At 49.1% G+C, this 23494-nt stretch overlaps 1 protein-coding gene across 2 annotated transcripts; it reads left to right on the forward strand.

The window, feature by feature from the left end:
* Nucleotides 1–5050: 5050 nt before the first annotated feature.
* On the forward strand, nucleotides 5051–19516 carry LOC133340140 (dual specificity tyrosine-phosphorylation-regulated kinase 4-like). 2 transcript variants are annotated; one of them, XM_061548202.1, is made up of 13 exons: nucleotides 5051–5108; nucleotides 7051–7117; nucleotides 7769–7871; nucleotides 9437–9585; nucleotides 10953–11089; nucleotides 12054–12200; nucleotides 13552–13690; nucleotides 14822–14903; nucleotides 15144–15316; nucleotides 16170–16230; nucleotides 16645–16762; nucleotides 17097–17249; nucleotides 18551–19516. In XM_061548202.1, exons 2-13 carry the CDS (start codon nucleotides 7112–7114, stop codon nucleotides 19272–19274), a joined length of 1992 nt encoding a protein of 663 aa, XP_061404186.1. In that variant the 5' UTR covers nucleotides 5051–5108; nucleotides 7051–7111; the 3' UTR covers nucleotides 19275–19516. The 2 variants fall into 2 exon arrangements, with proteins under 2 accessions (XP_061404186.1, XP_061404187.1); XM_061548203.1 differs by lacking the exon at nucleotides 5051–5108 and adding an exon at nucleotides 5606–5699.
* Nucleotides 19517–23494: the final 3978 nt, after the last annotated feature.

A 23494-nucleotide genomic window follows, 5' to 3' on the forward strand; every position in this document is an offset into this window, starting at 1 on the left:
ACTCAACACCATGGAGCCCCAGTGATTAACACTGAACCCTATGGAAGTCCCAGTTATTAACATTAACCCTAAGGGAGCCCCAATGATTAACACAGAACTCTATGGAAGCCCCAGTGATTAACACTGAACACTATGGGAGACCCAGTGATTAACACTCAACCCTATGGGAGCCCCAGTGATTACACCGAACCCTATGGGTGGCCCAGTGATTAACAATGAACCCTATGGGTGCCCCCAGTGATTAACACTGAACCCGATGGGAGCCTCAGTGATTAACACTGAACCCTATGGGAGACCCAGTGATTAACACTGAATCCGATGGGAGCCTCAATGATTAACACTGAACTCTATGGGAGACCCATTTATTAACACTCAACCCTATGGGAGACCCAGTGAGCAACACTGAACCCTATGGGAGTCCCAATGATTAACACTGAACTCTAAAACCACCCACTCCCGAGTTTAAGTGGGTGAGTGAGTGTGTGGGTGAGTAGGTGAATGAGTTTCTGGATTGAGTGGTTAGGAAAAGTGGGCGAGTAGGTGATTTATTCAATGAGTGGATGAGTGGGTAAATGAGTGGTGAGCGAGTAGCTGAATGAGTTTCTGAGTGGGTTAGGGGTGAGTGAGTGGAGGATGAGTGAGCGAGTGAGTCTCCGAGTGAATGGGTGAGTGATTGAATTAGATAATGATTGACCGAGTTGCTGAATGAGTGAGTGACTGAAGGAATGAGTGGGGAAACGAGTGAATTGGTGAGGGAGTGGGTGAGTAAATAAGAAGTGAGCGAGTAGATGAGTGAGTTTTTGAGCGAGTGGGTCAGTGATTGTAGGAGTTTCTAAGTGAGTGAATGAGTGATTTTCTGAGTGCATGAGTGAGCGAGTTAGTGAGTAAGTGTGGCTGATTGAGTAAATGAGTAGATAGGTTAGTGAGTGAGTGCGGATGAGTAAAGGAGTTTTTGAGTAGGGTGATTTGGTGTTGACTGAGTTTCTGAATCGGTTAGTGGGTTAGTGAGCTTCTTCGTGCGTCCTGAGTGAGTCTGTGAGTGAATGGTTAATGAATGGGTGAGTGAGTCAGTGAGTGAATGCTTGGATGAGTGAGTTTCTGAGTCAGTCTGTGAGTGAGTGGGTGAGCGAGTGGGTGAGCGAGTGGGTGAGCGAGTAGGTGAGGCGAGTGGGTGAGCGAGTCGGTGAGTGAGTGGATGAGCGAGTGGATGAGTGAATGGATGAGTGAGTAGATAAGCAAGTGAGTCCACGAGTGAGAAAGTTGTTGAATGAGTGGGTGAGCGAGTGGGTGAGTAAATGGGGTAGGTGAGTGGAGGAGTGATATTCTAGTTGGTGGTTGAGGGAGTGGGTTCTTAAGTGAGTGGAAGAGTGGGTGAGTGTGTGTGTGGGTGGGTGATTTAGTATATGAGTGATTGATCGATTGTGGGTGAGTGAGTAGGTGAGTGAGTTTCTGATGAGTGGCTAATAGACTGGGCGAGTAGGTGAGTGAGTGGGTGAGAGAGTCTCCAAGTGAGTGGGTGAGTGAGTGGGTGTTGAATGAGTGAGTGGTTGAGTGAGTGGATGAGTGAATGATGAAATTATTGAGTGGTAGGTGGATGAATGAGTTTCGGAGTGAGTGGATGAGTGAGCGCTGAGTCTGTGAGTGAGTTGGTCAGGGAGTGGCTGAGCGAGTGGATGAATAAGTAGGTCAGCGAGTGGGTGCGGATAAGTGAAGTAGTTTTTAAGTAAGTGGGGTCGGTAGTTGAGTGAGTTTATGAATAGTTAGTGGGTGAGAGCTTCTAAGTGAGTCTGTGAGTGATTGAGTCTGTGAGCAGTGAGTCTATGAGCGAGTCTATCAGAGAGGGAGTCTGTGAACGAGTAAGTAAGTGGGTGAATCTGTGCATGCATGGGTAAGTGGGCGAGTGAGTGCACGAGTGAGTGGGTGAATTCTTTTGTGAGTCAGTTTCTGAGCGTGTGAGTGAGCGAGTTACGAGTGATTCTGTGAGTGGATGCACGAGTGGGTGAGCAAATGGGTGGGTAAATGGGTGAGCGAGTTCTTGAGTGAGTTTCTGAGTGAGTGGCTGAGTAGGTGAGAGATTGGGTGAGCGAGTAAGCCTGTGAGTCGTTGAGTGGGTGGGTGCACAAGTGGATGAGTCTGTATGAGTCTATGGGTCTTTGTGTAAATATATTGTCCGTGTTTCGACGGGTCTTTGTTTGAGTTAATTGGTTTCTGTGTGAGTCAATGGGTCTATGCGAGTCTATGGATCTATGTGCGAGTCTTTGGGTCTCTGTGTGGTGCACATAGCCTGGCATGTGAGTGGGGGTACCGTACCCCTGTGCGTATGTGTAGTGGGGGCACCGCAACCCCGTATGTATGTGGGTGGGGTACCGTAACCCTGTTCAAGGGGATCTCCCCGCCCCCACCCCCGGGGCAGAGGGAGGATCATGAAGGTGGACCCGGAAGTGCTCGGCTTGGGAAACAAACCATCCTCCTCCTGCTTCTTGTTGTTGTGCTGGGGGGGATGGGTGTGGAGAGGGAGGAAGGGAGGAGGAAAAGAGGAAACTAAACTATTTAAATTTTTCCAGGTAATGCCCACCGTGCTACACAGCTCTTCTTCAGACGGGAAAATGCCACAAATGATAGGTCAACGAAGTGGCCTATCATCACGTCGACATTTATAGAAACCAAACACTCTGAACGCGACCACGGGGAGAGAGAGACATGCAAACTCGAAATATATAGCAGATGTGAGGGGAGGGATCAAACCCACGATCTCCTGTATAACAGGCGAGGTAGTTACGGAGAAAGGAGAGGGATAAAGAGTTCCATAATTCTTTAGAAGTAACCACTCGGCCACGCCGAGAGGGATAGAGGCAGGGAAGTAGAGGGTTGGGGGAGAGTGAGGGGAGGGCAGGGAGAGGGAGGAAGAGTGGGTAAAGGGAGGGGGGGGGAAATAAGTCAAGCTCACAGTATTGCTTGCACTCACCATGATACAATCACCATCAAACTCACACTGTCACATACCATCACTCACATACTCACCATGATACTCACACACCCACACACACTCACCCTCATAAACACACCCCTACCATCCAACTCACACGCACACGACATGATAGTCACACACTCAATCACCATTACTCACACACAAGCCCACAAACTCACAACGACAATGGCCGCAATTCGCCACTACGTGGCGGTAATGTCATCACAACAAACCAGGTGCCATGGGTTTACTTACGTGCCATGCTAGTTGCAGGATGAGGAGGTCATGGGACAGACCCAGGTGCCATGGGTTTACTGCTGTGCCAGGCTAGGTGCCGCAGGAGGAGGTCACAGGACAGATCTGGGTGCCACAGGTTGACTGCTGTTCCAGGCTAGGTATAGGAGGAGGTCACGGGACAGATCCTGATACTATGGGTTGACTGCTGTTAGATAATCCCACTCGGGTGACAGCCAAGGTCAAAGGTCAGAGTGCAGCCAGTCAACTCCTGACCCCTGAACCTGGACCATCCAGAAAGAAGAGGGGGGATGGAGACACGGGGAGAGCGAGCAGAGGTAGGAGGAGAGTGTGTGGAGGAAGCGAGAGCTCCTATAGAGATGCAGGAGGTAAAGATGGCCCAGAATCAATGACGACTGCAAGGTATGCTGGGAGGCAAGGTCATGTGACCACAGGGGCGGCAGTGCTGGCTGGAGCAATCGTTGTTGGAGCCGCATGGGCAGAGGACACGGAACGCATCCTTCATCCCAGCACCTGCACCAACCACAATCACCACCACAACTAAAACCAAAACCATAAAATAACTGCAACGATAATCATACCTCCAATTAGCACGGTTGGCTGGGTAGAGTGCGATTGAAGTTCAAAATAATACAACTACCATAACAACCATCGTAACCACCTACACCACAACTATGACCACTACAACCACAACCTACACAATTATAACAAATATAACCAAACACCACAGCCGCACATATAACCACAAATTACACAACCACAATTATAACCACAACCTAAACCACCACAAGCACCACAACCAGAGCCACAACTACCATGACAACCAACATAACCATCTACACCACACCTGTAACCTCCACCACCACTACAACCACCTATACAACCAAAACTAAAGCCATGATCATCACAACCACCACCACCATCACAACCACCACCACCATAACTACCACCATAACCACCACCATAACCACCACCATAACCACTACAACCACTACAACCACCACCATAACCAAACAACACAAACATTGACGCAGATACTACAATACCACTGCATAAATGGTCTGTATCCCTCTGTGGGTGAGTAAGTGGCTGAGTGGGTGAGTGAGTGGGTGAGTGAGTGGCTGAGTGGCTGGCTGAGTGGGTGGGTGAGTGACTGAGTGAGTGGCCGAGTGGCTGAGTGTGAAATGGACTCGAACCTGCACCTCTGCATTGCAAGCCCAGTGAGCTCACGCCCCGCGTGTGTATCGGGGTAAAGTGCGGGCACGCCCAGCGTGGAAGAGTAGACCAAACACTCCACATCGCGGCCTCTAGTCGAGGCCATTTCTGCCACGACAACAAATCCGCCCCTCCAGAGACACAAACAACTAAATGTAACTCATCCCATCAGCCACAATCTGGCAGTGCCTCTCCTCATCATCAGCAGCAGCAGGGCCGTGAACTCAGCAGGCGCCTCCTCTGCCCCCCCCACCACCGCCACTGCTGCTGCTGCTGCGTCCACAGCGTGCAAGGTGCTCGCCTTGTTCGGGCTGAGTCGACCTAGAGGAGGCCCAGCCAGCGAGCCGCCGACGGTGGCCGCGAGCGGGAATCCAAACCGTCCGCTCGCCACCCACAATGCACAGCGCCGCCTCCACTCGCCCCGGCCTCAGCGGAAGTAGCAGCGGGGGGAGGGGCGGGGCGAGGGGGGTGAAGGGGCGGGGCCAGGGGTTGGGCATGGGGGGGAGGGGCTCCGGTGGGGGGAGGGGCTCCGGTGGGGGGGAGAGGCTCCGGTGGGGGGGAGGGGCTTAGGTCTGCGACGTCATAGTGGGCGTGGTCACTTGGTACCGCCCCCTCGTGTCTCCCTCAGGCAGTTTGTCCGTTAGAGAGTCGGGGGGAGCATCTGGCGAAGGTGAGAAATGGTGTGAGTCTGTGTGTGTGTGAGTCTGTGTGTGTGTGTGAGTCTGTGTGTGTGTGAGTCTGTGTGTGTGAGAGTCTGTGTGTGTGTGAGTCTGTGTGTGTGTGAGTCTGTGTGTGTGTGAGTCTGTGTGTGTGTGAGTCTGTGTGTGTGTGTGTCTGTGTGTGTGTGAGTCTGTGTGTGTGTGAGTCTGTGTGTGTGTGAATCTGTGTGTGTGTGTGAGTCTGTGTGTGTGTGAGTCTGTGTGTGTGTGAGTCTGTGTGTGTGTGAGTCTGTGTGTGTGTGAGCCTGTGTGTGTGTGAGTCTGTGTGTGAGTCTGTGTGTGTGTGTGAGTCTGTGTGTGTGTGAGTCTGCGTGTGTGTGAGTCTGCGTGTGTGTGAGTCTGCGTGTGTGTGAGTCTGCGTGTGTGTGAGTCTGCGTGTGTGTGAGTCTGTGTGAGTGTGAGTCTGTGTGTGTGTGTCTGTGTGTGTGAGTCTGTGTGTGTGTGAGTCTGTGTGTGTGTGAGTCTGTGTGTGTGTAAACACAAAGGCGGCCGGGCGTGGTGCTGGCCACCCACCCCCTCGTGTGCCGTTCTGCCCTTCATAGGTACTGCTGGCTAACAGCACTTGCCCCAACAGTCTATTTCAGCTATAAGGGGGATCTTTATCTTTGTTGTTAGTGGTGGTGGTGTTGTTGGTGTTGATGGTGGTGGTATTGGTGGTGTTGATGGTGGTGGTATTGGTGGAGTTGGTGGTGTTGTTGGTGGTGGTCTTGGTGGTGTTGTTTGTGATGGTGGTGTTGTTGGTGGTTGTGGTGGTCGTGTTGGTGTGTTTGTGATGGTGTTGGTGGTGGTGTTGGTGGTGGTGTTGGTGATGTTGATGGTGGTGTTGATGGTGGTGTTGTTGATTGTGGTGTTGGTGGTTGTTGTGTTGGTGGTCTTGGTGGTGGTGTTGGTGTTGGTGGTGTTGATGGTGGTGGTATTGTTGGTGTTCGTGGTGTTGATGGTGGTGTTGTTGATTGTGGTGTTATTGGTGGTCGTGTTGGTGGTCTTGGTGGTGGTGTTGGTTGTGGTGATGTTAGTGGTGTTGATGGAGGTGATGTTGATGGGGGTGGTATTGGTGATGTTTTTGGTTATGGTGTTGATGGTGGTGATAGTCTTGTTGGTGGTGGTGGTGGTGGTGTTGGTGGTATTGTTGGTGATGGTGGTGTTGTTGATTGTACGATCCATCCTGGGTTTAACCAGGCTGGATTGTGTGAGGGGCTCACAAATGCTTGAAAGATCTGGAGACATTCCCACCAGTAAGTTCGTCCGGCAGGCAAGGCTGCATTGGCTGGGTCTTGTAGACCGCATACCCAAGCAGTTTATTTTGGTTGCATAAAGGGGGCTAAACGGGCACGACATGGGCTGTCAAAATATGGACTGATGCTGTATGGGAGGATGTGGAGCTGAGTGGACTTGCAGAAGACTGGTATCAGTGGTGTGGATAGCATCCTTCACGAGGAAGCTCGTGAAGGATCCTACCGGGCAGTAGGAGGCAGTCGCCTTCCAACAACAACTGAGGACAGAGGAGTGACGCTCACAACGAGTAGCGGATAAAATTCAACAAGTTGGCACAGTTGGGGATACAGCTGGTGTATCTACCAGTCATCTCAGCCAACCTTTGGAACCTGGGTCTATCCCGTGACGTCTTGTCAGCCTTCGACACTTCACGTGGACTAAAAGTGCACCTGGCCCGGCACAGGTGCCGTGGTGTCATCACCCCTACTTAGTGGCGAATGTCGGTTGTTGTTGTTTTTGTATTTCGTGTTGTGAGTGGTGATGATGTGAGTCTGTGTTGACAATGTGGGTTCATGGTGAGGATGTAAGCCCGCGTTGTGACTCATGTTGAGATCTGGGAGCCCTCACGCCCTCTCGACTCTTTGTGATCCTCGCCTTCGTCTCCTGCTCCGCACGCAGAGACCCGGACTGTGCGAGAGACGCTGTGAGATCTTTGCACCCTGCTCTGCAAGTTGCTACCATGGAGGTACGTGTGGCTCTTCGACTCGTGTGGTGAAGTATTGATGGACGTGTGCTCTCCACTCTGCGTGAGGCTACCTGTCGCCTATCCATATACCTGAGTGTACATCTACTTGCCTGCCTGAGTGTGTGTGCATCTATCAGAGTATCTCCCCCGAGATCCTGTCTGTGTACCTGCCTGTCTACACGTGAATAATCTACAGTACTTTTATTATCCACTACTGGATGAAGGCCTCCTTCCCTGAGTTCCTGCTACCCCTCATGATCCTGCAATGGCATAATCCACCAAGCACCGATTTTGTCGCTCCATCTTTCTGGAAGCTGTCCTCTCAAACGTGCTCCGATACTTGGCTGCAGCTCCGTTATTCTTCTTGACCATCGGCCATCGTTGTTCCTCCTGGCCGTGGCATGTCCTGGCCCAGCCCCACTTCTCTTATCAGTTTGAAGGATGCCACACGTGTCTCATTGTAAATCCAAGTGTGACATCAGATATTGACCAAATATCCCAACGCTGAGAACTGACACAACATCTTGGCAGGACCCTCCTGATTGTGGAGCCCGGGATCTCAGAGATCCTGGCTCAGTGCTCGCCTCCTGCGCTTTCCCCAACATCTTGCTAAAGTTTACGTGGTGGACCTTTGTCTTTGTGTGTGTGTAGATGAGCCGAGGTGGAGAGGCGAGGAGTAAGGGCGAATCTTGCACCACGTGGAGTGCGCTGTCCTCAGAGGGCAACGCCTCCATCTGCAGCAAATCACCGCAAGGTAAGGACAGTAATGAGGGACGTCACAGAGGGCCATGGTGAATGGTGGAACATCACAATGGCCATGATGCATGGTGGATGTCACAGTGACCGTGATGCATTGGAGATTTCATAGCGGCCATGTTGCATGGTGGATGTCACAGTGAACGTGATGCATTGGAGATTTCATAGCGGCCATGATGCATGGTGGATGTCACAGTGGCCGTGATGCATTGGAGATTTCATAGCGGCCATGTTGCATGGTGGATGTCACAGTGGCCGTGATGCATTGGAGATTTCATAGCGGCCATGCTGCATGGTGGATGTCACAGTGACCGTGATGCATTGGAGATTTCATATCGGCCATGTTGCATGGTGGATGTCACAGTGACCGTGATGCATTGGAGATTTCATAGCGGCCATGTTACATGGTGCATGTCACAGTGACCGTGATGCATTGGAGATTTCATAGCGGCCATGTTACATGGTGCATGTCACAGTGACCGTGATGCATTGGAGATTTCATAGCGGCCATGTTACATGGTGGATGTCACAGTGGCCGTGATGCATTGGAGATTTCATAGCGGCCATGATGCATGGTGCATGTCACAGTGGCCGTGATGCATTGGAGATGTCATAGCGGCCATGTTACATGGTGGATGTCACAGTGACCGTGATGCATTGGAGATTTCATAGCGGCCATGATACATGGTGGATGTCACAGTGGTCGTGATGCATTGGAGATTTCATAGTGGCCATGTTGCATGGTGGATGTCACAGTGGTCGTGATGCATTGGAGATTTCATAGCGGCCATGTTACATGGTGCATGTCACAGTGACCGTGATGCATTGGAGATTTCATAGCGGCCATGTTACATGGTGGATGTCACAGTGGCCGTGATGCATTGGAGATTTCATAGCGGCCATGATGCATGGTGAATGTCACAGTGGCCGTGATGCATTGGAGATGTCATAGCGGCCATGTTACATTGTGGATGTCACAGTGACCGTGATGCATTGGAGATTTCATAGCGGCCATGTTGCATGGTGGATGTCACAGTGGCCGTGATGCATTGGAGATTTCATAGCGGCCATGTTGCATGGTGGATGTCAGTGGCCGTGATGCATTGGAGATTTCATAGCGGCCATGATGCATGGGTGATATCTAGGTAGCCATGTTGCATGGGGGACTTCATGTTGGCAGTGTTGCATGCGGAACTTAATGGTAGCCATGTTGCATGGGGGACTGCATCATGGTGGCCATGTTGCATGGGGGTGATTATGTGTGCTCTGGCCTCAGCACATCACACGCTTTCAGATGCACTTCCGATATTAGGAAGCCACTGGAGCTATACACTTTTAAATCATCTAGATTGAAAACTACTTTCTTTAGAACTTTTCATGTTTAGAATAATTTTCCTTCCCCCGCGTATCCATTTGGCACCATTGCCTACGTACGGTGCAAAAGAAGTTCAACATACATACAGACATAACTGGTATTGGCCAAAACATCCCAATCCTGTAATATTTTCCTACAAATTGCTCAAGTTTGCGATCACACAGATGTTGTTATTCTCATGTCTGCAGAAATCCTGGCTCTCTTTGGCCCTCACTTGACCAACCGTGAGAAGCTAGAACTCGCAGCCATGCAGGAAGTGTGGTACTTTGCACTTTTCAACAAATCTCAGGGATTCAACAATGATGGATACGACGACTACGAACGAAATTACATTCTGGTGAGGCTCGCAACAAAACACCAGCTGTGGGGGCAGTCACAGGGCCCATCGGTAGCATGGTTTGTGGCTTCTTGTTATTGCACCTGAAGTACCAACCAGGGCTATCACACACACCAATGTACTTCAGAATCAGCATTTTTTATTGCGAGTAAATCCCATTGAGCTAAGAAGCTCTATTTTGAAGGGTGACTGAGCCAGCAGAAATCAGAACATTCCACAATGACAGATTTAAAAAAACGTAATCATTACAGAAAATATATTAGAAAATTACATTCTCACTTAAATCTTGACTTAAAGCTTTCGTGACTGCAGGAATTAATATTTTTTGGGTCTTTCGGTAAAGTCACGTAGATAGGTTCAAAGAAAATAACAAAAAACTAAAACTACAACGTTTCAATCGCAACAAAATCGGTCGACTTCAGGAAAAGGGGGGTTTGCTTCCAAAGGCAAACTGTTTATTAGGGTTTGAAATGGGCATTGCCCAAATGTCAGCAGCCAATATTAATGCAAGTGGTGGACAGCAAACCCGACAGTTTCAGATCTGCCTGATGTTCGTGAACATAAGTCAAATCCGAAACTAGGTAGGATCTGAAACACTGTAGGACCAATACCTCAGCCGTGGCTGATCATTGTTTTAATGCGGTGGGCTCACATGAAATGTATTTCTCTAAGACGAAGGTACTTTGCAAGCCCACTGGCTATCAACAAAGATTCATTCATGAAGCCATCCATTTTAATCGACACAGACACAATTTAAACCGAGAAGATGGGTGCAAACTGAGTAATCATTGGAAGGACATTATCAACCAGTTTAAGTCATAACTGGCTGTGATCTTCCCATCCTACCACCTTCTGATGATAGTTGTGCTTTTTGCCCATTTCAAACTTGCGCTTTCACACTAACACAGCCACTTTGAGTGCCGACCCCTCGGTTGTGGCTCTGCAATATCCCATTAACATACTAAACTGTCATTAACATGATCATTTTCACCCGGCAACCCGTGATTGTTTTTTGTTATTTTCTTTCAATCTATGTACGTGACTTTACCGAAAGATCTTCTTGGTTCTTTCGGGAAAGTCACGTAGAAGGGAAATAATAAAATAATAAAAATAAAACATAATAAAATAATTCTCACGACGTTTCGGCCACAACGCAAACAGCCGTTCTCAGGTGAAGAACAGGTCTGTCAGAAAGACAGCGTCTGAATGAAACACCACCAGGCTTGGCAGCGTATATTTAATCTGGGTTAGAGGGGGAAGAGCGCCTTGACAAAGGAATTTGCATATTCCAAAGAATATACATTCTCGCTTCTTAAACTTTGTGATTTTAATTATATTCACTTTAAACGATTGTACCTTTTGTGCAGTTCCGGCATGAGCACCTCCGCTATCGCTATGAGGTGCTGAAGAAGATTGGAGAAGGAGGTCAAGGCCAGGTGATCCAGTGCCTTGATCACAAAAGGAACATCCTGGTGGCCATCAAGATCCTGGTGTCACCATCGAGGTAAGACTTCAGAGCCGCACCGTCACGAGGCCGATATTGTTGTTAAGTCCGTTGCCATGGGCAGCCGTGCGATGCAGCGGTGACACTCGTACATCAAAGCGAGAAGGGGGGCCTGGGTTCGACTCCTGATTCGGGTGCTCTGCTGTATGGAGTTTGCATGTTCTACCCCTGTTCTGCATCAGTTCCTTCTGGGTTCTCAGATTTTTCCTTCCTAAAGCTTAAAATACACACACACAGTGTAAACTAATATTGGGGCAAAACATCCCATTGCTGAAAGATTACCTGCACATTACGGGAATTCCTCATTTAATGCTGTAGATACATTCCTGAAAAGTTCCGCGTTCAGCAAAAAAGTATTGAGCGAAAGTAATTTCCCCATAAATAATGTAATAATAATGTTTGGCGAGATACAATGCACTCATACACCTTGAGATGACGAGACAAATAACTGAGGGTATGCCGTCACGTTACTTTATCATTGCGAGTAATGTATCATTGCAGCTCAAGAAAGTAGTTTGTTGTCGACTACTCACAGATCGTGTTATAACGGGCGGGTTCCGTGCTTTAACAGGCGTGTTCTACGTTATGAGAAGCGTTCCGTGTTGCAATGGGCGCGTTCGTGTTATTACGGGCACATTCCGCGTTATGCGAAAAGTGTGCCCGAATGGAAGAGGCATATTGAAGTGAGAATGCGTTGTGTTAACATGCGTTTGCATTTAGATTTCTCAAATGACCAATCCGATTTGAATGGTTCTTCACTTCCAAATCCTATTGGGTGCCCTACGTCGGCTCCTGCTCCCTCTGTGGGAGCTCCTCACCAATGATAGTCGAGTGTGCTACTGGAACCCCTGGTGCTGTTAGACCTGGTGAATTCATATTGAATTATTTTATTGTGAGTAGAATTTGGCTCTGGATATCCCTAAAGAAAATGTAGGCTCTTCATTTGTGGACTTCCTCTGTGCAGCTCCAAGCAAGAAACATACCAGAAGATGGAGCTCCAGATAGCTCTGGAACTTCAGGACGAGGGCAGTGATGAAGATTTCAACGTCATCAAAGTCCTGAACATATTTCATTTCAGAGGACACTACTGTATCGTCATGGAGCTGTTGAAGTATGTACTGCATGCCCCCCCCCCCCTCCGCCAATAACGTGGTTAACTAACTTAACAAACTTTCGTTATTTTTTAGAAGCGACCAGACCACAAATAAAAGCTTAACAAAGTAGCATTTTTGTTCCTGGTTATTTCGGTAAAGTCACGTAGACAGACTCTGTCTCCCCGACAGACCTGTTCTTCACCTGAGGACGGCTGCTTGCGTTGTGGCCGAAACGTCGTGAGAATTATTTTATTATGTTTTATTTTTATTATTTTATTATTTCCATTCTACGTGACTTTACCGAAAGAACCAAGAAGATGAATCCCTGCAGTCACAAAAGCTTTAAATCGAAAAGTAGCATTTTGATTATAAATGTGGAGGAGAAAACGAGTGGACCCACAGAAAAATCCACGTACCCACGGGGAGAACATGCAAACTCCAAATGTACAGGCATCACGGTCGGGATCAAACCTAGGACCTCCTCCATACCAGGCGGGGGAGATGTCATCTCGCCACCGCGGCAAGCTGTTAATTCTTAATTTTGGAGCTTTCGTGACTGCAGGAATTACTCTTTGGTTCTTTCGGTAAAGCCACGTATAAAGATAAAATAATAAATTAAATAACAGCATACGACGTTTCGATTGCAACACAAGCAATCATCATCAGGTATAAATGAAATAGCAACTAAAATCGAACCAGAAAACTAGACAGACATATGTATCTTGGTGATATCTGTCTGCTTATATGTCTGTCTATAGTTTTCTGGTTAGATTTTTGTTGCTATTTCATTTCATTTATACCTGATGATGATTGCTTGTGTTGCAATCGAAACGTCGTATGCTATTATTTAATTTATTATTTTATCTTTATACGTGACTTTACCGAAAGAACCAAAGAGTAAGCTGTTAATGTTGAGATGCCCACGCCACCACCCCTGCATTGTAATCCTGTGGAGCTGCCATGTGCCACGGGTGCATTGGAGGCCACTTGTCTTTTCTCCATTAGCCCTGCCACTTTCACCAACCCACGCCTCCACTCAATCAGCAGGGTGGCTGCATGGCAGTGGTGATGCTTGTGCCTCTCGGCGAAAATCCCGAGCTTCTGTTCTGTGTGGAGTTTTTATCTTCTCCCAATGGATAACCCTCGACCACCCGGCAACAAAGCCAATAAAATCAAGTTGTCAAGTGGGCAGATATGCCAACTGATTTGGTTTATGGGCAAATTGACTACCTCAACCCACACTATAACTCTTAATATTGGCACATGAACGTACAATATGAACATGATTATCGTTATCAGAATCAGTGCAGCATTGTAGCGGATGGTACTGATGCTGTGTTTTTGTTGCTGCTTCTGCCTCTCTCACAGGGAGAGCCTTCATGAAGTGATTAGAAATGCGGGGCTCCGGCGGCTGGACATGGCGATGGTGAAAACCTACACCAGGGGCATCCTCAAGTTCTTGCGCCACATCAATTCCAGGAAAATCGTCCACGCGGACATCAAGCCTGTGAGTGGACACAGCGTTCAGCTTTCACTTTGGTGCAGAGGTGTATCTTTATTGGGGACTTGTTCCACAGAGAAAACCGGCCATGTTGGTCACAGGGTCGATATGTTAGCTCTGCCCATCTCACTGGAAGGAGGCAGGGCCATGCTCCTCTGGTGAATGTGATCTGGTATGAATTAAACTATCGTGTAGAGTCGTGTCGCTCTTGGGGACTCACCAGAGAGAAAACCGGCAACGTTGATCAGAGTTGCCCCAAACCCTGGGAGACACGAAACGGAGTCAAACAGAACTTTTTTTTAAAACGTGCGAAATGTGCATTTTGGCCTGACAACTGCTCGTTATCGAATTCCAATCTGCAAATTGAAAACGTCCAAAGACAAAGGTGCAGTGGAAAGCGTCACGGAATCCGTGCACTCTCTTGTGCGTGGCTTTTTGTCTGTAACTCGTTAACGGGCACTCATCCAGCTGTGAGCTCCATGCAGCTCTCCTGTTGGAGCAACGGCAATCGGTTGTCAATAGAGCCACCCCCCTTTAATCTGATGGTGCCTGAGAGTGCTTTGAACGTGACACGCCTCTACTCACATCTACAATTTCGACGCATCTTCTTGGTTCGTTCGGTAAAGTCACGTAGAAGGGAAGTAATAAAATAATAAAAATAAAACATAATAAAACAATTCTCACGACGTTTCGGCCACAACGCAAGCAGCCGTCCTCAGGTGAAAACCAGGTTTCGGCGACAACGCAAGCAGCCGTCCTGAGGTGAAAACCAGGTCACCTGAGGACGGCTGCTTGCGTTGTGGCCGAAACGTCATGAGAATTGTTTTATTGTTGAATTTTTATTATTTTATTACTTCCCTTCTACGTGATGACTTTACCGAAAGAACCAAGAAGATGAATCCCTGCAGTCACGAAAGCTTTAAATCGAAATTTAATTTTGACACATTTGAAAGGGGCACCGCCCAGTGACAGCTGTCATAAAACAGCGAATATTGCTCTTGACTGACGCTTGTCGACAGCGCTATGCCTCATCTAGTACCCCTGTTTAGCGTGTGTCGTGGTATGTGATTGATCCACTGCTGGCTGAATGATATCGGCATAACCTCTGAGTTTGAATTCATTCTACCCCTCCTCCAGGAAAATGTTCTCGTCAAAGACACCGTGACTGGCACCGTGAGGATCACGGACTTTGGCACGAGCTTTTTCGTGGAAAGTCAACGTGAGTGACCTCACCTGGGTGTGTGAGTGTCTGCGTGTGGGTGTCTGTATGGCTGTCTTTATGCATGGGTCTCGCTGCGTCCGTGTGAGTGTCTATATGTCAGTGTCTGTCTGAGTGTGTCTGTGTGTGAGTATCTGAGTGTCTGTAAATGTGACTGTTTATGTGCATGATGATGATGCTGTTTAAGACACAGTGTGTACACACGCACATATGTTTGTTGTCCTTGTGATTTTTGTACAGCTATGAATGTTGGTGGCACCCTAGAATACTTGGCTCCGGAGCTGTTGCTGGGCTATAGCTTGACATGTGGAGTGGATATGTGGGCGCTGGGCTGCACGGTGGCGGAGTTGGCGACGGGCAGGGAATTATTCCGGTCCAACAGCCACGAAGATCACCTCCCGCGCTGCATAGAGGTATTTCCCACACGGCGTCTGTCCGCTCGTGATCTCCCTCTCTCTCCTTGGAGTCGTGGGCTATGGGGTGGCAGGAGGGGGGGTGGCCACTTGGTGATCTGTGAATACCGGCCGTCGTATGTTGCGTGTACACGTGTGTGTCTTGTATGTGTGGGGGAGCGGTAGCGTAGCGGTCAGCCTGCTGTGCTAGAAACCGAGTTTGATTCCAGCTCATGGGCAACACCAGTGACGATTGTCTGAACTGGTCCTGGGCCTCCTCTAGTTCGAGTCAGCCTCAAATGAGTACCTGGTGGAGTGTGTAAAGTACCTGGGTTAATTCTAGATTTGAAGCTTTCGTGACTGCAAGGATTCACATTCTTAGGTTTTTTCGGTAATCACGTAGGTAAAAAATAAAAAAATAATGAAAGTAAAAATAAAATAAAAATCACGACGTTTCGGAGGCAACACAAGCTTCCGTCTTCAGGTGGAACATTCACAGCACGATAGCTGTATCAAGTGAGAGAAATTCCAAGAAACAGTCCTTGTATATATACTGGTTGAGGGTGGGAGGAGCCAAGGTAGTCCCTGAATATTATTTTTGTGAGGTTCGGTGCGGCTGAAGCACGCTGTTAGGAATGAGCCTTTGTTGTGTAAACTAGGTGCGGATGATGTAAAGGTGCGTGTTAAAGGGACTGAGCCTTTTTGTTATGTAGAGATGATGCGGCTGAAATCAGCCGCCACTCCTGTCTCTCTGTGCCACAGTGCTGGCCCTCAACAAACGCTGCTAATTTTGCTACTCGATCTAACAGCACTTGTCCCGACAGTGTGCCGAAGCTATACGGGTGACCTTTGTCTTCATGTCAACCATGTGCAGATTCTGGGGATGCCTCCGAGGTACATGGTGAATGGAGCACCCGACAGAACGCAGTTCTTTGGTGAGTTGAAGCGTGGGGTGAATGACAGACCGGATTCAGTTTTAGGGAGTGGCCTCAGGCTGTTGTTATTTTGTTTTGGAGGGGGCGTCTTTGTATTTTACATTACTTGGGTATGTGGGTGGGTAAATGGGTGTGTGGGCAAGTGGATGGGTATGTGGGTGAGTAGGCGAGTAGGTTGTTGGGTAATTGGGCGAATGGGTGAGTGGTTGGGTGAGTGGGTCAGCGAGAGGGTGGGTGGGTAGATGAGTGGGTGGGTGAGTGGGTAGGTGGATAGGTGAGTGAGCGATTGGGGAGGTGGAAGAGTGTATGGGTGGGTAGGTGGATGAGTGGGTTGATGAATCGGTCATTAAGTGGGTAGATGGGCGATGTGGTGGTTGGTGACTTCGTCTCTTCCGCTGTGCATGGCTCCTGCAGACCATCGGGGGAAGATGTTCTGCCCAGGCAAGAAAAGGGTTCCGGGGAGCTTCCCACTTCACAGGGTGCTCAAAAGCGATGACCCGGAGTTTGTCGAATTCATCAGCTCCTGTTTGCGGTAAGAACCACCCACCACTCCCACCCCCTCTCCACGAGGATTCCCCCCCTCCAATTGATCGGCGACCGCTCTCCACCGATCACCAGGAAGATGTGGAGCTGAGTGGACCTGCCAATAAGCGGTACCACTGGCCCTCTGTGGAGTTAGCCCTCTGTGGAGGAGTGGGAGGTCTGTCCAAGCCGCTGCTGGTCATCAGAGGACTGCCACTGCTACTGTGGCTTCCGCTGCTGCTGTGCATTCCTGGACCTCGTGGGAGAAGGGAAGGAACATCAAAGCTCTCACCATGCCTCTCTCACCACGTGGCCGCGTGTGTCCCCCGTGCATCTCTCAACAGATGGGATCCGAATTGTCGTATGACGCCAGTGCAGGCGCTGGCTCATAACTGGCTCCGGACCGCGGCCACCAGCACCACCACGGCCAGCAAAGCCACCACCACCACCGTTGCTGCTCCTGGCAGTGTGAAGCACTCTGGAGCTGCTGAGCGACGGTAAGCCACCATCTGCTTGTCCAGTGGTCAAGGCAGTCTATAGGGGGGTGCGGGGCCTGGGGCAAGTTACACGGTGTGGGCTTACGAATAGCAAAGGAATCCTCCTCTTTCAGTCTAAAATAAAGCGATAAATGTGATGTCATCACTTGTGAGCCAATCCGGAGCGATAGCCTACGTGTTAAACGGAAGTATTACGTCTGACACCGTGACATCGAAGCGCAGGGCCCCCCAAAGCGCAGGGCCCGGGGTGGTCACCCCCCGTACACCGTACCCGGGGGACGACTCTGCTCCTGTGTGTGTTTAATATCTATTTATCTTTATTGCTACTACCTCTACGCTTATTTAGCCAGCAATAGCCTCACTCAGTCTCAATACTTTTTTCAGGAGGGTCCTGCCAAGTTTTTTGCAGTACAGAACAAATGTACTGCTGCTGCTGCTGTGCGATCCCAATTGAGTGATTTGGAGTTTCAATTTACAACACTGGTGGAGATGTCCATCCAACACTGGTTGCACCGCGTGTTTGTGAGGGTTCAGTTGCCAAACCCAGAGGAATGGAAGTGAAATTTTAATGTGCAATTTTATTGAAGGATTGTGTTATCTTGGTGTGTTGTGAGGCTGTTTTTGTTGCTGTTTCGCTGCATTGCCCAAGCTTGCATTTAGTGTTGAACAACTGACAGGATTTTATTTACTTATGCCATTTGTATTTATACGCTTTATTTTTTTAGTATACTTTGGACTCCTTTTGTTTTGTTTGTTGTTATAACCTGCTGACCCTGTGACTTGACTGGACATCTGTGAAAGAAGAGCTTCATAGCTCATCAGACTCCTCTTCATCCAGTTTAAAGAAAGATTCTGATTCTGGAAACCCATGCAGGGGGGGGGCAGGCAGGGTAGGGTGGTTGGTAGAACACACTCCACATTCCACACAGAGAAAGTGGCCCCTGTATGGGACTCAATCCCAGCTCCTCTCTGGCTGTGAGTTCCAGCCAAAGAGAATGTGTAGATTCGGTTATATACGGATTTATTTTTCCATAATTGGTTTTTGGGTGAGGACAGATAATGAAGCGGCAATATCTTTCCCAAGTTGCCCTGCATCCACTGAGACACCGCCAGACTAATGCCCATTTCGTAACCAGACTCACGGTGGGCAAAGGTATGCTGCATTATTGCGGCACTGTTAATTAGCTGGGTTAATCTTCTGCGGCACACACTTAGTCCACCCATGGACAATGGGGGGAGGGGGGGGACTGATCTCTCCTGAAGCAGGAAGTTGGAACGGTGTCGTGCGCATTTCTTCACAGAATGGAGCCGGCACAGCGCCCATCCTCCTTGCTCGCCCAGGCCTCTAAAGAGAAGTTGAAGGTTGTGGAGGAAGAGACCATGGTGGAGGAGCTGGTGGTGCAAGAGGAGGAGACTCTCGTGGAGGAGCTGGTGGTACTCGAGGAGACCCTGGTAGAGGAGTTGGTGGTACAGGAGGAGACCTTGGTGGAGGAGTTGGTGGTACTTGAGGAGACCTTGGTGGAGGAGTTGGTGGTACAGGAGGAGACCCTGGTGGAGGAGTTGGTGGTACAAAAGACTCTGGTAGAGGAGTTGGTGGTACAGGAGGAGACCTTGGTGGAGGAGTTGGTGGTACAGGAGACCCTGGTGGAGGAGTTGGTGGTACAGGAGGAGACCTTGGTGGAGGAGTTGGTGGTACTTGAGGAGACCTTGGTGGAGGAGTTGGTGGTACAGGAGGAGACCTTGGTGGAGGAGTTGGTGGTACAGGAGGAGACCTTGGTGGAGGAGTTGGTGGTACAGGAGACCCTGGTGGAGGAGTTTGTGGTACTTGAGGAGACGCTGGTGGAGGAGTTGGTGGTACAGGAGACCCTGGTGGAGGAGTTGGTGGTACAGGAGGAGACTCTGGTAGAGGAGTTGGTGGTGCAGCAGGAGAAGAGGAAGCAAGGGAGCCTGGCCCGCATAGGGAGAGCCATCCGCTCACTCCTCCGACGTGTGCTGCTTTGTGGTGGCCGGTCCACTGCACAGTAGGGGTGGTGGAGGTGGTGGATCAGTGTGAACCCTGATCACTTTTACCACACTCACCACACTCACAACACTCACCCTGCACCCACCCACCCTGTAATACCCTCCACCCACCACCCACACCCTGCACCCACCCACCCTGTGATATCCTCCACCCACCACCCACACCCTGCACCCACCCAGTCCGTGATACCCCGCACCCACCACACTCACCCTGCACCCACCACACTCACCCTGCACCCACCACACTCACCCTGCACCCACCACACTCACCCTGCACCCACCACACTCACCCTGCACCCACCACACTCACCCTGCACCCACCACACTCACCCTGCACCCACCCACTACTCACCCTGCACCCACCACACTCACCCTGCACCCACCACACTCACCCTGCACCCACCACACTCACCCTGCACCCACCACACTCACCCTGCACCCACCACACTCACCCTGCACCCACCACACTCACCCTGCACCCACCACACTCACCCTGCACCCACCACACTCACCCTGCACCCACCACACTCACCCTGCACCCACCACACTCACCCTGCACCCACCACACTCACCCTGCACCCACCACACTCACCCTGCACCCACCACACTCACCCTGCACCCACCACACTCACCCTGCACCCACCACACTCACCCTGCACCCACCACACTCACCCTGCACCCACCACACACACCCTGCACCCACCACACTCACCCTGCACCCACCACACTCACCCTGCACCCACCACACACCTGCACCCACCCAGTCCGTGATACCCTCCACCCACCACCCACACCCTGCACCCACCACACACACCTTGCACCCACCCAGTCTGTGATACCCTCCACCCACCACCCACACCCTGCACCAACCACACACACCCTGCACCCACCCACCCTGTGATACCCTCCACCCACCACCCACACCCTGCACCCACCACCCACACCCTGCACCCACCACACACACCCTGCACCCACCCACAGCGTGATACCCACTACCCAACATACTCCACACAGAGGGTTAGTGGTTTAAGAGGGTTAGGGGTTTAGGGGTATAGGGATTTAGGGGTTTAGAGGGTGATGGGTTTAGAGGGTTGGAAGTTTAGAGGGTTCGATATTTATTGGACTAAGAGTTTATGGGTTGACAGGTTTAGAGGATGATGGGTTTAAGGGTTTAGAGGGAGGGTTTTAAAGGGTAAGGGGTTTAGAGGGTTAGGTGTTTAGATGGCTATTGTTTTAGGGGTTTAGGGACTTCAAGGGTTAGGGGTTCAGAGGGTTAGGGTTTTAGAAGGTTAGGGTTTAGAATATTATGGGTTAAGAGATTTAGATAGTTAGGTGTTTAAAGGTTTAGAGGCTTTATGGGTTTCGATATGTAGAAGTTTAGTGGTTTAGAGGGTTAGAAGTTTAGAAGGTTATAGGTTTTAGAGTTTAGGGGGTTTTAGGGGTTTAGTTTAGGGGTTCAAAGGTTTAGGGTTTTATGGTATAGGTGCTTAGAGGGTGAGGGGTTTAGAGGGTTAGGAGTTCATTGGGTTAGGGTTTAGAAGGTTATGAGTTTAGAGAATTAGGTGTTTAAGAAGTTTAGAGAGTTTATGGGTTTTGATTGTTAGATGTTTGTTGGTTTGGAGGGTTTGGATTTTAGAAGGTTATAAGTTTAGGTGTTTAGATGTTTGGGGTTTAGGAGATTTGGGTTTTCGAAGTTTAGGGGTTTTGAGGGTTAGAGATTTATAGGGTCATGAGGTTTAGGGGTTAGGAGTGTAGAGGATTTAACACCCAGACTTTCACAACTAATATTATCCATAATAAAGGTTTTTTTGGGTTAGTCTCCAACACACCGGTGTGCAAAAGGAGAAACGAATTGGCACTTTTTGTTCACGTGACAAACTTTACTAATTGGTCTTTGGTTCGTTCGGTAAAGTCACGTAATTAGAAATAAAATAAAACAAATCACGACGTTTCGATCGCAACACAAGCAGTCGTCATCAGGCAAAGGAGTCAGCCTCTAAACACAGACAGTTTATAAGGGTTTGGGGATGGGCGTAGCCCAAGTGTATCAACAGCACCAGGAGCATGGGCGGTGCACGAGTGCCAATGCAGCAACAATGCCCATGCAGCAATAATGCTCATGCAGCAACAATATCCATGCAGTAACAATGCCAATGTAGCAACAATGCCAATGCAGCAACAATGCCAATGCAGTGGGTGAGAGAGCTGCTGTGGCAATATGTTATGTAGGTAAGAAAGAGGAGAGGAGCAAGGGGAGAGAGAGAGAGGGGGGGGGGTACGGGGATGAGGGGGTGCTGCATGAGCGCTAAGGGGAGAGAGGACGTGAAGCTGGGAAGGAAGTGGGTGGGGCTGCAAGTGGGAGGCTGGGAACGCTGGGGATGCGGGGGGAAATAACTCGGAAAAATAGACCAGTACCCGGCAGATATAATAGAACAATCATGAACAATTAAGGTTTTACCTGGTTAATAACATCCTTCCAATAATTGCTCAATTTGTATCCATCTTCTCGGTTGAAGTTATATCTATGTTTATATATCTGGATGGCTTCATGAACAAACCTTTGATAGTAGCCCGAAGGTTTGCAGGAGTACCTTGGTCTCGGAAGAAACAATATCATGCGAGCCCACAGCATTATAACAATGTTCAGCCACGGCAGAGGTATTGGTTCTGACGTGTTTCAGATCTGCCTTGTGTTCATGAACACGGTCCGAGACATGTTGTTTCGTTTCCCCAATGTAACTGCTACCGCAGGTACAAATCAGTTTGTAGACTCCAGATGGGATTAGATCACGGATTTTGTGTACTGTATTGAATTGGACCTGGATCTTGTGTTTGTTTTAAGATTTTGGAAATCTTTTTGGTAACACCTGCTATGTATGGTAACGTGATGGTTTTGATTGGCTTCTCAGGGGGTTGTTTCTCCATGGTTGGAGAAACAGCTTTGCGAATAATGCGGTCCGAGTACCCATTAATCTTGAGGGCCTGGTGTACGTGTTCCAGTTCACTGGCTAGGTGGTGTTGGTCGGAAATGCAGTGGGCCCTATGGTGTAGTGTTTTGATGAGGGAATTATTCTGTGCCGGATGGTGGTGGGAATCAGGTTTCAGAAAGGAATATGTGTGGGTGGCTTTCCTATAGACAGTGTCCCAACGAGCTGTCAGGTCTCTTCTCAAACAAAACATACAGGAATGGTAGCTTACCATCCTTCTCCACTGCCATGGTGAATTTGATGGATGGGTGTATGGAATTGATGTGGTTGAGAAATTGGTTCAATGATGGCAGGCCATGTGGCCAAATGACGAAAGTGTCATCTACATATCTCTTCCACAAGGAAGGGCGTAGGGTGGATGTCTGGATGGCATTTGTTTCAAATTTCTCCAGGAAAACATTCGCTATCACTGGTGATGAGGAAGAACCCATGGGGGTACCTTCATTTTGTTTGTAGAAAGTACCATTCCAGGTGAAGTAAGTGTTGGTAAGGCAGTGCCTAACCACAGTAGGTACATCAAGATTCAGTCCATGTTGGACTAAATCTTCAATTATTGCTAAAGTGTCAGGTACAGGAACCTTGAACAACAGAGAAACTACATCAAAGCTGACGAGTAAATAATCTGGGGACAGTGAAATGCCCTTTATTAGAGAGACCAAGTGAGCTGTTACGTACTGCTAAGGTAGTCTTGCCAATGAATGAAAGCAAGGTATCAGACAGAAAACGGGCCAGTTTGTAGGTAGGTGAGTTGATAGTGGAAACGATTGGCCGAAGTGGAGTACCTTCTTAATCCATGATCTAATCCCATCTGGAGTCTACAAACTGACTTGTACCTGCGGTAGCAGCTACATTGAGGAAACGAAACGACATGTCTCGGACCGTATTCGCGAACACAAGAGAGATATGAAACACGGCAGAACCAATACCTCTGCCGTGGCTGACCCTTGTTTTCACGTTGTGGGCTCGCATGATATTGTTTTTTTCCGAAACCAAGGTACTCTGCAAACCTTCGGGCTACTACCAAAGGTTTGTTCATGAAGCCATACAGATTTATAAATATAGACATAACTTCAACCGAGAAGATGGATACAAATTTAGCAATCATTGGAAGGATGTTATTAACCAGGTAAAACCTTCATTGTTTATGGTTGTTCCATCATATCTGCCGGGTACTGGTCTATTTTTCCATGTTAATTTCCCCCTGCATCCCCAGCGTTCCCAGCCTCCCACTTGAAT

The sequence above is a fragment of the Lethenteron reissneri genome, unplaced genomic scaffold (assembly GCF_015708825.2).
Source record: "Lethenteron reissneri isolate LAM-NWPU_2019-01 unplaced genomic scaffold, ASM1570882v1 scaffold_81, whole genome shotgun sequence".
Taxonomy (NCBI): Eukaryota; Metazoa; Chordata; class Hyperoartia; order Petromyzontiformes; family Petromyzontidae; genus Lethenteron; species Lethenteron reissneri.